The sequence below is a fragment of the Pan troglodytes genome, chromosome 10 (assembly GCF_028858775.2).
Source record: "Pan troglodytes isolate AG18354 chromosome 10, NHGRI_mPanTro3-v2.0_pri, whole genome shotgun sequence".
Taxonomy (NCBI): Eukaryota; Metazoa; Chordata; class Mammalia; order Primates; family Hominidae; genus Pan; species Pan troglodytes.
In genome coordinates this window covers 40,191,995-40,207,506 of record NC_072408.2, presented here as the reverse complement: position 1 = coordinate 40,207,506, position 15,512 = coordinate 40,191,995, and the positions used below count along the sequence as shown (strand labels likewise).

General features: G+C 44.2%; 1 protein-coding gene across 8 annotated transcripts in view; it reads right to left on the bottom strand.

The window, feature by feature from the left end:
- Positions 1-15,512, bottom strand: part of SARNP (SAP domain containing ribonucleoprotein) — a 78,222-nt gene that overhangs the window by 51,634 nt on the left and 11,076 nt on the right. The window contains exon 1 of one of the 8 annotated variants that reach the window (XR_673361.5): positions 13,426-13,538. The exons of 5 other annotated variants lie outside the window; for them this stretch is intronic. Coding sequence is in view for 1 of the 3 variants with exons in the window: in XM_522431.9 (XP_522431.3) it covers positions 13,426-13,461 (36 nt within the window). In the remaining 2 variants the exon portion in view is untranslated. Of the gene's footprint in view, positions 1-1,668; positions 1,788-13,425; positions 13,651-15,512 lie in introns of those variants that run through there. 2 more of the 8 variants (XM_522431.9, XR_010148299.1) reach the window with 2 other exon arrangements.

The following is a 15,512-nucleotide window of genomic DNA, read 5'->3' as shown; positions in this document are numbered from 1 at the left end:
GAACAATGAATTGATTAAAGGATCTGTGTCAAAATGGGAAGAAATATCTAATGGCATACCATAGAGTTCTGCTGAAGATTTAACTTATCTAAAGATATAAAAGCTATGTTCATCAATTTTACAGACAATAGGAGGAAGGAGAATTGATGGATTATTGACATAACTAAGCTTAAAAAATGCAACACGGAAACAGAAAAAAAAAAAAACACTTCTTCAGGACTAATAATAAGCCAAAACAAAGACTCAATTTAGTAGGAATAAGGTATACATATAAATTCCTACACTTAGATTCAAAACTTCAGTTATATAAAAACTGGGTAAAGGAGGATTGGCTCAATAGTAACTCAAAGGATAAAGACATCAGAATTTTAGGCAAAGAAGGTTAACAGTATGATTTGCTACCTATAAGTCATAGGTAACTGAAATATAGACTCCATAATAAACGATGTAATGGCCTTACTGGGCTCTATACTCTTATTTTACGAAGGACAACGACATGCTGACCCAGGAGAACAAGCAGGAAAGAAAGGCTCCAGAAATTCTATATGCAGATCAACACACAGATAGATCTTTGGTCTGAAAGATGACCTTTTTTGTTTTGGAGTACAGATCTATGACCAATCAGTAGAAGCTAGAAGGCAGACTCCTATAGACAAAAAATTTTACAACTATGGAGGATGCTCTGCATCTCTACGTTTTTCAGCTAGGAGAACATTTCATAATGAAAAGTGGAGAGTTTTTTAAAACATATCACAATGGCCGGGCGCGGTGGCTCACGCCTGTAATCCCAGCACTTCGGGAGGCCGAGGCGAGTGGATCACAAGGTCAGAAGATCGAGACCATCCTGGCTAACACAGTGAAACCCTGTCTCTACTAAAAATACAAAAATTAGCCAGGCGTGGTGGCAGGCGCCTGTAGTCCCAGCTATTCAGGAGGCCGAGGCAGAAGAATGGCGTGAACCCTGGAGGCGGAACTTGCAGCGAGCTGAGATCGGCCACCGGCGAAAGTGCGAGACTCCGTCTCAAAAATAAATAAATAAAATAAATAAAACATATTACAATGACTAGCAAAGCATTTAGTGAGTGGGACGGGCAGGCAGGGATGCTATGAACAGAACTGCCCAACCCAACAAGCTGAAAGCAACCTCTACTGAGGAACATGGTAGGTAATCACCCATTAAAAATTATTTTTAGGCCAGGGACAGTGGCTCACGCCTGTTATCCCACCACTTTGGGAGGCCAAGGTGGGCAGATCATCTGAGGTCAGGAGTTCAACAGCAGCCTAGCTAACATGGTGAAACCCTGTCTCTACTAAAACTACAAAACTAGACCAGGTGCGGTGGCTCACGCCTGTAATCCCAGCACTTTGGGGGGCCCAGGCAGGCAGATCAACTGAAGTCAGGAGTTCAAGACCAGCCTGGCCAACACGGTGAAACCCTGTCTCTACTAAAAATACAAATATTAGCTGGGCATGGTGGCAGGTGCTTATATTCACCCAGCTATTCAGGAGGCTGAGACAAAAGAATTGCTTAAACCTGGGAGGCGGAGGTTGCAGTGAGCCAAAATCGTGCCATTGCACTCCAGCAGGTGAAAGAGTGAGACTGTCTCAAAAAAATAAATAAAAATAAAAATATAAAATACAAAACTAGCCAGGCGTGGTGGCACATGCCTGTAATCCCAGCTATTGAGGAGGCTGAGGCAGGAGAACAGCTTGAACCTGGGACGCAGAGGTTGCAGTGAGCCGAGATCACATCATTGCGCTCCAGCCTGGATGCCAAGAACAAAATTCTGTCTCAAAAAAAAAAAAAATTATTTTTAAGGCTTTTGCCAGTTTTAAAAAAAAAAATGACTGCAGAGTGACTGGAGAGCATAGCTCTGAAGCCAGACTACTTAGGTTTGAATTCCAGTTTTACTACTTGTAACCTTATGTGAATAACTTCACCTCTCTGTGCCTCAGTTTCCTTACTTGTGAAATGGGAATGATAACAGTACCTATTTCATAGGGTTGTTATGAAGATTAAATTTTAAAAAAAATTTTTTTTTTTTTTGAGACGGAGTCTTGCTCTGGTGCCCTGGCTGGAGTACAGTGGCATGATCTCGGCTCACTGCAACCTCTGCGTTCCAGGTTCAAGCAACTGTCCTGCCTCAGCCTCCTGAGTAGCTGGGATTATAGGCATGTGCCACCATGCCTGGCTAATTTTTGTATTTTTACTAGAAGCAGGGTTTTACCATGTTGACTAGGCTGGTCTCAAACTCCTGACCTCAAGTGATCCACCTGCCTTGGCCTCCCAAAGTTCTGGGATTACAGGTGTGAACCATAAATTAAAGGAAAAAAAAAAAATTTCTTGAGATGGAGTCTCGCTGTATCACCCATGCTGAAGTGCAATGGCACAACCTCAGCTCACTGCAACCTCTGCCTCCCGATTAGCTGGGACTACAGGTGCATGCCACCATGCCCAGCTAATTTTTGTATTTTTAATAGAGACGGAGTTTCACCATATTGGCCAGGCTGGTCTCGAACTCCTGACCTTGTGATCCACCTGCCTCCGCCTCCCAAAGTGTTGGGATTATAGGCATGAGCCACCGCGCCCGGCCTTAAATCAAAAATTTTATAAAGCATTTAGAACAGTGCTTGACAGCCAAAAAATGCTTTATATTTATTAAGTACTAAATCACTGGTCTCAGATTTGAGAGTTTCACAAATCAATGCATTTTTTATTTTATTTATTTTTAGAGACAGTGGTCTCGCCATGTTGCCCAGGCTGAACTTAAACTCTTGAACTCAAGAAATCCTCCCACCCGAACCTCCAGCTGGGACTACAGGTACACACCACTGTGCCCAGCTCAATGTACTTTTAAATAGGTAGGCTGATAAGGTTGCTTTTTACAATATTCCAATCAGGTCACGGAGCAATACTTTCGCAATAACAATAAAAATCAATTACTACAAAAATGAGCGTAGTGACTTGGATATAGCAGTGACATCAAACTGCTATAAAACTTTCTAAAAGCTTACACTCGGTTTTTGTATTTATCTCACTACTAACCAGGAACAGCTAGTTCATGGACCAGCACCCCGAGGACTGTGAACCACGCCTTAAGTAACATTATAAGTGATCTTTAATGTCCATTTATTAAGTAACAATCTTGATCTTGGTGGCTTATGCTTACAATTCCAGCCCCTTGTGAGGCCAAGGCGGGAGGATTGCCTGAATCCAGAAGTTTGAGACCAGCCTGGGAAACACCATGAGATGCCATCTCTATTAAAAAAAATTTTTGGTCGGGCGTGGTGGCTCACTCCTGTAATCCCAGCACTTTGAGAGGCCGAGGCAGGTGGATCATGAGGTCAGGAGATAGAGACCATCCTGGCTAGCACGGTGAAACCCCGTCTCTACTAAAAATACAAAAAAAAAAAAAAAATTAGCCGGGCACGGTGGCGGGTGCCTGTAGTCCCAGCTACTCAGGAGGCTGAGGCAGGAGAAAGGCGTGAACCCGGGAGGCGGAGCTTGCAGTGAGCCGAGATCATGCCACTGTACTTCCGCCGGGGTGACAGAGCGAGACTTTGTCTCAAAAAAAAAAAAAAAAATTTTTTTTTTAAGAATCTTGATCTTTCTCACACTGATACATTATTTTCTTCCCACTTCCTGGAGAACAAGTCTTTTGATTTTAATTACACTTTAAATTTTTTGTTTGTTATAAAAGTATTATGTTCACTGTAGAATAGTTAGAAAATTCTGAGAAGTTTAGAGGAAAATAAAAGTCGTATGTAATCCCAGCACTTACAGATCACTTAACATTTACATATATCATTTGTAGTGAGGCGTGAGCCACTGTGCCCAGCCTACACACAGCTTTTACATAATGTTGTATTACTTCTTTTGTTATATAGTGAGTTCTTCTCATATACTAGGACGTTATTTTAAAAGGAAAACAGACATTATTTTAAAAGGAAAATAGAGGCTGGGCATGGTGGCTCATGCCTGTAGTCCCTGCAAGTTGGAAGGCTGAGGCAGGAGGACAGCTTTGAGCCCCGGAGTTCAAGAACAGCCTGGGCAACAGAGTGAGACCCTGTTCCCACAATTTTTTTTTTTTTTGAGATAGAGTTTCACTCTTGCTGCCCAGGCTGGAGTGCAATGGCGCGATCTTGGCTCACTGCAACCTCCACCTCCCGAGTTCAAGCAATTCTGCCTCAGCCCCCCGAGTAGCTGGGATTACACACATGCGCCACCATGCCTGGCTAATTTAGTGTTTTCCCATGTTGGTCAGGCTAGTCTCGAACTCTTGACCTCAGGTGATCCACCCGCCTCGGCCTCCCAAAGTGCTGGGATTACAGACGTGAGCCACCATGCCCAGCCAAATTTTTTTTTTTAATTAGTCACACAAGGTAGCACACGCCTGTGGTCCCAGCAACTAGGGAAGCTGAGGTGGGAGGAACGCTTGAACCTGGATGGTCAAGGCTGCTATGAACTGTGATCACACCACTGTACTCCAGCCTGGGCAACACAGCAATACCTGGCCTCAAAAGAATGAATGAATGAGAAACAGATGAATAAAAACATAAAACAGCTGAAAATGATGTAATTTCTTTTTGCACATATTTCAGCACAATTACATTAGCAGAACTAAAACCTTTTAAAACTTAAAATAGGAACTAACATAAAATCTTATCCCATTTTTCTAAATTGATTTGATTTGATTTGAAATGTTTTGGCTCCAACACTTTGGGAGGCTAGAGGTAGGCAGATCACTTGAGTCCAGGAGTTCGAGACCAGCCTGGGCAATATGTTGAAACCCCATCTCTACTAAAAATACAAAAACAGCCAGGCATGGTGGCATGTGCCTGTAGTCCCAGCTACTTGAGGGGCTAAAGCTGGAGGATGGCCTGAGTCCAGGAAGTCGAGGCTGCAGTGAGCCGAGATCATGCCACTGCACTCCAGCCTGGGTAACAAAGGGAGACCCTATCTCAAAACAAACAAAAAATATTTTAACAAGTATACTGAATGAATTGTATGGTACGTGAATTGTATCTCAGTAAGGCTATTGAAAAAAAAAATTAGCCGAGCATAGTCGCATGTGCCTACAGTCCCAGCTACTCAGGTGGCTGAGATGGAAAGATCACTTGGGTCTGGGAGACTGAGGCTGCAATGAGCCATGATCATGCCACTGCACTCCAGCCTGGGCAACACAGTAAGACCCTGTCCCAAGAAGAAAATAAACAAAAAAAACCAGCCAGGTAGGCACAGTGATTCACATCTGTCATCCTAGTACTTTGGGAGGTCGACGCAGGAGGATCACTTGAGCCTAGGAGTTCAAGACCAGCCTGGGCAACACAGTGAGACCCTGTCTCTCAAACAAAAAACTAGCCAGGCATGGTAGTGCACACTTGTAGTCCTAGCTACTCGGGAGGCTAAGGCAGGGGCATCACTTGAGTCCAGGAGGTTGAGGCTGCAGTAAGCCATGATCGCACCACTGCACTCCAGCCTGGGCGACAGAAGGGAAACCCTGTCTCAAAAAAAAAAAAAAGAAAAAAAAAGAAAAGAGTTATAGAACATTCTATAAGGATACTAACATTAATGTAAAAAATAATACACACACATCTCTGTATAATGTGTATAAACAAGATGCCTGGAGAAGAAACAGGTAAGTTAACACTGGTTGAATCTGAGAAGAGGAAGCTAGTTTGGGAAAAGTGTAGGAAAGAAACTTTTTACCATATACTCTTTTGTGAACTTGTGCATGATTACCTATTCAAAAAATTTTTTAAATCTTATTTTTCAGTATCAATAAAGCATTCTCCATTCTACCTATCCAACCCACAGAGAAAAGACATATCAACTTACCCTCATCATACATTTGACATTAATCATGCATTGCCCTGTGATTTCTATTTATTTTTATTTTGACTCAGGGTTTTGCTCTGTTGCCCAGACTGGAATGCAGCAGTGCGATCGCGGCTCACTGCAGCCTCGACCTCCTGGGTTCAAATGATCCTCCTGCCTCAGCCTCCTGTATAGCTGGGACCACAGGTGTGTGCCACCACAGCCAGCTAATTTTTTTATTTCCAGTAGAGATGAGGTCTCACTATGTTGCCCAGGCTGTTCTTAAACTCCTGGGCTCAAGTGATCCTCCTGCCTCAGCCTCCCAAAGTGTTGGTTAGGATTATAGGCATGAGCCACTGTGCCCAGCTTGCCCTGGGATTTCTTCTAGTTAACTGACCTTGAATTTTTTTTTTTTTTTTTTTTTTGAGACTCAGTTTCACTCTTGTCACTCAGGCTGGAGTACAGTGGCACAATCTCGGCTCACTGCAACCTCCGTCTCTCCAGTTCAAGCGATTCTCCTGCTTCAGCCTCTCCAGTAGCTGGAATTACAGGCGTGCACCACCATGCCCAGCTAATTTTGTATTTTTTTAGAAGAGATGGGATTTCACCATGTTGGTCAGGCTGGTCTTGAACTCCTGATCTCAGGTGATCTTCCCGCCTCGGCCTCTCAAAGGGCTGGGATTACAGGCATGAGCTACCACACCCGGCCAAATTTTGATTAAAATAGTTTATCAGAAATCTTTTTCACGTTGGCTAGGCGCGGTGGCTCACGCCTGTAATCCCAACACTTTGGGAGTCTGAGGCGGGCGGATCACCTGAGGTCAGGAGTTCAAGACCAGCCTGGCCAACATGGTGAAACTCTGTCTCTACTAAAAATACAAAAATTAGCCAGACGTGGTGGCAGGCACCTGTAATCCCAGCTACTCGGGAGGCTGAGGCAGGAGAAGGGCTTGAGCCCGGGAGGCAGAGGTTGCAGTGAGCCAAGCCAAGACCACGCCATTGCACTCCAGCCTGGGTGACAGAGCGAGACTCCGTCTCAAAAAAAAAAAGAAATCATCTTTTTCATGTTATGTCAACGTATAGTTTGTAAATTCTTTGAAGGCAGAGATGTTTTAGACCACCTATAACATATATGATGGGAACTCAAAATCCTTACAAGGAACCTAAGTGGTTGGTATTACAATTAGGCTTAAAGAAATTCAATAACTTGCTTAAATATCACACAGCTTGGCCAGGTGTGGTGGCTCATGCCTGTAATCCCAGCACTTTGGGAGGCTGAGGTGGGAGGATTGCTCAAAGCCAGGAGTTTGAGGCCAGCCCTGGGCAACACGGGTAGACTCTGTCTCTACAGAAAATTAAAAAATTAATACACAGTTCAGGTGTGGTGGTGTGCCCCTGTAGTCCCACCTACTGGGTGGGAGCAGGGGCTGAGGTGGATCACTTGAGTCCAGGAAGACTGAAGCTGCAGTGACCCCTGATTGTGCCACTACACTCCAGCCTGGGAGAAAAAGCAAGACACTGTCTCAAAAAACAAACAAACAAACAAACCACAGCTTGTAAATAGTAGGCCAATATGCCAGCTCAAGTGTCTCTGATTTATGCTCAATATTAACTGCCAAAGTCTTGGCACTTCTTTCTTTCACTCTCTCCTCCTCAGCCTCCTTGCTAGCTCTTCTTCCACCCAAACCTGTAAATATTCACTAAGATTCCTTCTTTGGGCCTCTTGTCATTCCACATATATCAAAGGCTAATTCACTTCCCGAAATCAATCAGCGGCAAAGTCTATCAGCATTATCTTTAAAATATATCCAAAATCAAACCCTTCTCACCACGGCAAATGCTACTACTCTAGTCTTTCTTTCATACAGATTATTGTCAAAATTCTTCAGCCCTTGCCTCACTATAGTTTATTCTCAACAAAGTAACAGAGTGATCTTTTGAAAATTTAAGTCAGAACATGTCACTCCTCTAGTCAAACATCATCCATTGGTTTCCTATCTCACTAAAGGTAAAAGGCTGAATCCTATCACCTAAAAGGCCCTGCAGCTTTGCCCTCCCCTACCATTACCTTATTACCATTGCTCACTCTGATAAGCCAAACTGGTCTTGTGCTATTCCTCTAACACTTTGCACATAGCTCATTCCTTCACGTCCTTCAACTCTTTTTGTAAACACCTCCTTGTTAATGACTTCCCCAGTCACTCTATTTAAAATTACAATACCCTTCCCATTGTACTCCCTATTCCTTTCTCCTATTTTTCTCTATGTGCCTTATCAATCACTATTTGACATACCATAAATTTTACTTTTTATTTTGCCTTCCCTCAGTAAAATACAAGCTCTATGAGAGCAAGGATTTTGTCTCTCTTGTTCACTGCTGTATCTTTGGCACCCACAGTAACTGGGACATGGCAGGTGCTCCATATTTTCTGAATAAATCCCAAGTCTTCATCATCAGCTTTCAGCTCTTGAGTGAAAGACCCACATTTCCAACTGACTACCTGACATGTCCAAGTGGATGTCCCACAGACACCTAAGCCTCAAAATGAACTTACCTCTTCTGTGCAAAACTGGCTTCTCCTCCTCCCAACCCAGACTAAAGGTATCACTACCCAAATCCTGGAGTCATCTTTCATTTTTCCCATATCTAACTGATCTATAAATACTTGAAATTCTACTACATCCTAAATGTCTTTCAAATTCATTCCCATTCTTTTGAAGTCTTGACATGCTTATTCACTCAACAAATCGTTATTGAGCACCTACTGTATTATCAAGTATTATCTTGGATACAGGAAAATAATCATGAGCAAAACATAAGAGTCCTTCCCATTCCGAGCTTACAATCTTGCAGGGAACAAACCAATCAATGATCAGATAGCGTTTAGCTGATTTTTTTTTTTGAGATGGAGTCTCACTCTGTTGCCCAGGCTGGAGTGCAATGGCGCGATCTCGGCTCCTGCAACCTCCGCCTCCTGGGTTCAAGTGATTCTCCTGTCTCAGCCTCCCGAGTAGCTGGGATTACAAGTGCGCGCCACCAGGCCCAGCTACTTTTGGTATTTTTAGTAGAGATGGGGTTTCACCATATTGGTCAGGCTGGTCTCAAACTCCTGACCTCGTGATCTGCCCACCTTGGCCTCCCAAAGTGCTGGGATTACAGGCATGAGCCACCGTGCCCGGCATGTTTAGCTGATTTTTTAAGAACACACAGGGTCTTATGAAATTATATAAAAAGTGGCCTGACCATGTTTGTGGATAGAACATAGAAAGCTTCCTTGGGTAAATAATATTTGAGTGAAACACCTGAAAGGGGTGTAGTAATTAATTAGATAAACGTGTTAGGGAGGAAGGGCAGCCGGAGTACTACAGCCGAAAGAAAACTCCAATTGCAGCATATGTGAAGGTTCTAGGTTGAGGTAAGAGGGAGAAGCAGTGTGCAATGATTAGAACATGAATTTTGGACACAGGCTGCCTGGACTTTTTTTTTTTTTTTTTTTTTTGAGACGGAGTTTCACTTTTGTTGCCCAGGCTGGACTGCAATGGTGCCATATCGGCTCACCGCAACCTCCACCTACGGGGTTCAAGTGATTCTCCTGCCTCAGCCCCCCGAGTAGCTGGGATTACAGGCATGTGCCATCACGCCCAGCTAATTTTGTATTTTTAGTAGTGACGGGGTTTCTCCATGTTGGTCAGGCTGGTCTCGAACTCTCGACCTCAGGTGATCCGCCTGCCTCGGCCTCCCAAAGTACTGGGATTACAAGCGTGAGCCACTGCACCCAGCCTGCTTGGATTTAATATACAACATTTTAGCTGTGCAACCTAAGGCAAGTTACTCAGTTACTCTCTCTGAGCTATGGTTTTTCTTATTTTCAAATGAGGATAATACAGGTATTTACCTTACAGGGTTATTATGAGAATTAAATCAGTTAGTGTATGTAAATGGCTTCAAACAGTGCTTTGCCACATAACAAATGCTAAGTGTTGGCAATTGATGAAGCATTCCGAAGAAATTAAATAAAATAAGGCCACAGTAGTTGAAGTGTTAGTAACTATGCTGGAGAGACGGGCAGGGATATAATTTAAAGGTTTTAAGCAGGGGAATGACTCCTATAATAAATATCTAAGTGGTGAAATCGCTCCCCCTACAAATCCCATCCGCCAAGAGAATACAAGCTGATCACATCAAGCTCCTCCTTTCAAACTTCCAAAGGCTCCCAGCCCTACTTCTTACATGACAAAGGCCAGAAGTCCTTACATAACTTAGAAAGCCCTTTTCAATATCACTCTGATTTACCTTTATAGTTTACCTATTTTCCTTTCCAAACTATCTTCAACTACCAATATATTTCCTCACTTCACTTTTCAATACAAATGTCTCACTATTCTCAACACTCTGACACTACTACCACTTTCTCCTCTCCTCTGCAATAGTTCCTTTTCTAATGTTTGACTGGATATCTGATACTGTTACAGTTCAAGCCATTTTCATCCACAGTTCAATCTCTCTTTCCAAATGTGTTAGTATGGGCCAGGCGTGGTGGCTCATGCCTATAATCCCAGCACTTTGGGAGGCCAAGGCAAGAGGATCACCTGAGGTCAGTCAAGTCCAGCCGGACCAATAACATGGTGAAACCCCATCTCTACTAAAAATACAAAAATTAGCCAGGCATGGTGGCACGTGCCTGTAATCCCAGCTACTCGGGAAGCTGAGGCACGGGAATTGCTTGAACCTGGGAGACGGAGGTTGCAGCGAGCCGAGATCTTGCCACTGCACTCCAACCTGGGCGACAGAGCGAGACTCCATCTCAATTTAAAAAAAAAAAAAAAAGAATGACTGCATTTCTACAAAATCCTCAGAAATTTGCTGTTGATATGACATTACATATCAACTCAGATACATACTATGTTTCCTTCCTGCTTCAAAAGGTATTCCCTTCCCCTGAGGTTCCATACCAAAGCCCAAAATTCTCTTTATGACAATGGAGAGATTTATTTTCTTTTTTTTGAGACAAGGTCTCCCTTTGTCACCCAGGCTGAAGTGCAGTGGAGCAACTATCACACAGCTCACCACAGCCTTGGCCTCCCAGGCTCAAGCAATCCTCCCGCTTCAGCCTCCTGAGGAGCTGGGACTACAGGTGTGTGCCACCATGCCCAGCTAATTTTTTAATTTTTTTTGTAGAGACAGGGTCTCACTATGTTACCTAAGCTGGTCTCAAACTCCTGGCCTCCGCCTCCCAAAGAGTTGGGATTACAGGTGTGGGTCACTGCACCCAGCCAAGATTTTTTTTTTAAGGCAATAAAACCCCAAGTCAACCCAGAAGTCAGGATCATTGCATCAAGATCACCAGTGGAACCAAACATTAATTGTCCTAAAAATCAGAATCAAAGGCATGAGTTCTTTTTTTCTTTTTGAGACGGAGTCTCACTGTCCCCCAGGCTGGAGTGCAGTACACCATCTCGGCTCACTGCAACCTCCAACCCAGGCTCAAGCGATTCTTGTGCCTCAGCCTCCTCACAGCCTCCTCAATAGCTGGGACTACAGGCACTTGCCACCACACCTGGCTAATTTTTGCATTTTGGGTAGAGGCGGGGTTTCGCCATGTTGCCCAGGCTGGTCTCGAACTCCTGGCCTCAAGCAATCCACCCGCCTAGGCCTCCCAAAGTGCTAGGATTACAGACGTGAGCCACCACACCCAGCTAAAGGCATGAGTTCTTAACCAGAGGTCCATGGACTCCTCGGGGCTACAAGGTAGTTTTATGAAGCCCCTCAAACTGCATGCAAAATATGTGTACATGCCTTTTTCTGGGGAGAGGGTCCATACCTTTCATCAGAGTTTCAAAGATATCTGTGACCTCCAAAAGGTTAAGAAGTGCTCTAGAGAAAAAGCAAAGACAAGCAAATGTGATTAAAGAGCGAGTCCTTTTTAGGCTGTCAGGAGTGCCTAATGTTCTCTTAGACTGTAACACTGAAATCAGGTCAGACGACTTTACATAAAAGTTACATATCCAATCAAATACAAATTTTATATAGACCTGACAAATACAGATTTGATGGAAGGAGGAACTCCATAAACCAACACAATCTATAAATGCAAGTAAGTCATCGGGCAGCTGGTGACTTACTCCAGGGATTTCAAAAATAGGACAAATAGGAAGAAAATATTAGTTCTTCTATACATAGTTCCTTTTTATCTCATTCAAAAATTCCTCTTCTGTGTTATGTTTTTTAACAGTCCAGAAGTATACAATTTCTATAAGTACAGTATATATAAACAAAGTGGAGATGATTGCTCAATTTTTTTTAACTCATCACAATAAAGATCAAGAGACCGCTGATATAGTCTATGCATTTCAGTATCATCAAGTTAACAATAACTCCAGAATAACACAAAAACCCACTAACAGAGTTTAGAATCCAAGAGCAAGAAAAACATCAGTTTCACAGAAAGACTAATTGGGGTCAACTAATAAGTGACTAAAGAAGGGTCCTCTCCCTACCCTTACTACCCTTAAGCTTTCTTAACAGCAACAAAAACAAAAACAAAAAAAAACTTTTCGAGCTTTAAAGGATCACTTTTCAGTTTCAGCTATATCAGCCTGGTTTGTCCAAAACATCTAATGGGAAAACTACTTGTGAAACCACAAACAGACAATTACTCAAGATATCTTAATTTACCCTAAAAGAAAATACTTTTTAAAATTTTCTTCTTTTTAATATATTTTTTTAACTTTTTTATATATCTAAGTGTGAAAAAACTACCAAGAGTCTCATAAGACAATTTAAAATAGCTTCTGTGATTCAGTGTCAGCCAATGGTAACACCAGGAGATGCAGGGCCCACCCGAGATATGAAATGGAACAGAGATAATCTTAACCTTGGAATTGTTTTTCCCAAATATTGCAGGTGTGAGTTCTCTCTGGTGGTTGGAGATGGTGTGTGAGGAAGGCTGGCGGGCCGAGAGCCGCGTGACAGAACTCGAAAACTTTTAAATCTGAGGTGTCTGTACTTCTACTATTCTCAAGACCTCCTCAACCCCAGGCTTCTAAGGCGAGACCGATCTTCTGAGAGGCCTCTCCCTGTTTCAAAATTCGGCTTGGGGCGTAATCCCACCTAGAAAAGGGGAGTGGAAGTATTTTCTGAGTGTCTGGTACCTATTTAGATAGAAATACACAAAAATGCCACCATTTGCTAACAGGGAAATCTCAGCTTCGGACGACAGACTAGAAACATCATCCCAGGGAAGAAAAACGGATCCTGGCTCCGACATGGGGCAAAAAGGAGGGACCAACTGACGTAATGCAGCCCTGAAAAGCAACGAAGAGTATAACAGGTAGAAGGCACTTACACAACCCAGTGGGGAAGGGTGACGGACGATACAATGATGAAGGAAGCAGAAATAACAAATAAATATAGCAGTAAAGCCGTGAGGAGAAATGGGAAATTAGGGAAGGCGAAGTGTGGAAGGGTGGCACAAAAGAGCTACGGCGGGAGCCGAGAAACGAAGTGGAAAAGGCTGCACGGAGAAGACGTAGGAGAAGGCGCAAGCTACCCTGTAGAATTCAGTTCCTAGAAAAGTCCAACTCAGCCCTTCCCCGATTCACGGTACCTTTAGCTTATGGAGCTCCACCGTCTCGGTCGCCATCTTGTTACCCCTCACTCCACTAGGCCCCCACCCGCGGCCTCCGCCTCCAGGAGCTCCCGCCTTAGGCGTAGAGATGCAAGGCTGACCAATCGTTGTCACTCTTGCTCCCACGCCATACCATCAGCTCTTCCCATTGGTCAATAACTGACGTCGCTCTCACTTCTCTAGGCAGCTTGCCCCACCTCTTTCAAAAGGTGGAACTGGGAGAGGGGCGGGCACTGTATCTTGCGAACGACAGAAATGGCAACCAACTGTGCTTCTGCATTACAGACCACCAACCAATGGGTGGTGGCAGCGCTGATTCTGTTCCTCCAATAGGAAAGGGGCAGAGGGAGAGGCGTTACTTCCTGGAGACTTCAGGTGTGGTAGCCGGCGCCGCGCCCATAGCCGGACGGGGATCTGAGCTGGCAGGTAGGAGCTGCAAAGACTGTAAGGGTTGCTGAGGAAAAATGGTGGGAGGCGAAAGGGGCGCCGAGGGAGCAGTGACCTAAATACTGAGAGGGGAGCGCTGAAGGGAGCCCTGAAAAAACCGATGAACATGAGGAGGAAGCTGGGAGGGGCATGGGGCGGGCTTAAGGAACTGGCGGTGGGGCTGGGGCGGGCAAGAGCCGCTTCCTAACCAGACATCATCAGCTTTAGAGCTACCACAATTTTAAAGATCCGAGTTCAGATAATCACTGCCGCCCCTGGAGTCAGAGCCAAGGCTCCAGCTTTCGAGGTATTGAGCTCAGGTCCCTTCCTAACCCAGTCCAGAAGCCGTGGGCAAGTTGTTGTCGTGCCCCACGCTTGAGAGAAGTAATGGGGATGCAGAGTGTTTACATGCCACGGAGGTGAGAGAGAGGGTGGACAAGCCCCAGAGAACAAAGTGGGGACCAGAGTGAGCTTTACTCTGTCATCCCTTCTTAGTGGTTCTTTGATGATTCCATGACTTTCGCCTGGAATTCTGGGTGTACGTGACCTCTTCATGGTTATTAACTTCTTCAGGAAAGTCAGATACTCCTATTTCCCTTGCTCCCTGAAGTGAGTGCCCCAAGCCTACACATATACCTTCATGTTACAGTTGACATGTAAAGATCAGAGCAATAATGACTATGTCTCTAAAATGTAGTGAGGACTCTTCTTGTCTTTTAAAGTTTTCCCCAAGTCTTGTTTTTATTTTCTGCGTGATGGGTAAGTTCTTCATTCCCAATAGAGTTCAGGAGATTGGGGCTATCTGAGAGACAACTGGGAGATAGCTCAAAGAGGGGTTGAGAAAAAACTGAGCTGGACTCCTGCCTGATCCCCCATTATGGCTAGGATGAATGTGGGGGTGGCACACAGCGAAGTAAACCCCAACACCCGAGTGATGAATAGCCGAGGCATCTGGCTGGCCTACATCATCTTGGTAGGATTGCTGCATATGGTTCTACTCAGCATCCCCTTCTTCAGCATTCCTGTTGTCTGGACCCTGACCAACGTCATCCATAACCTGGTGAGCACTAAACCACGCCCTTTTACCCACCCCAGGGTTTCCCAACCAAAAGCAAAATAAAATCACCAATTCTTTGGGGATTTATGTGTTCCTTTTGGGATCTTAACATAATTCTTTGACTGAAAAACTACTGTCTGCCCCTCACACTGCCACCTTCCCTGTTCCCAGGCTACGTATGTCTTCCTTCATACAGTGAAAGGGACACCCTTTGAGACTCCTGACCAAGGAAAGGCTCGGCTACTGACACACTGGGAGCAAATGGACTATGGGCTCCAGTTTACCTCTTCCCGCAAGTTCCTCAGCATCTCTCCTATTGTGCTGTGAGTCTATAGGGGAAATGAGATATGCTGGGTTAGAAAGAGCTCCAAGAGCCAGGTAGAAAGGCCCATAGGGAAGCTGTTAAAAAGCAGACTACTCATCTAAAACCCTTTGAAGATATTATGGTATACTAGTTCTAAGCCTACAGAGAGCAGTAAAATGTAGATTACAGTCAATACTGTAATCAAGCATTCCTTGCTGCCTCCTTGGTAGTAAGGAAATGAAGGGACTGAGAAAAGATAAGTGCCAAATAAAACCAAAT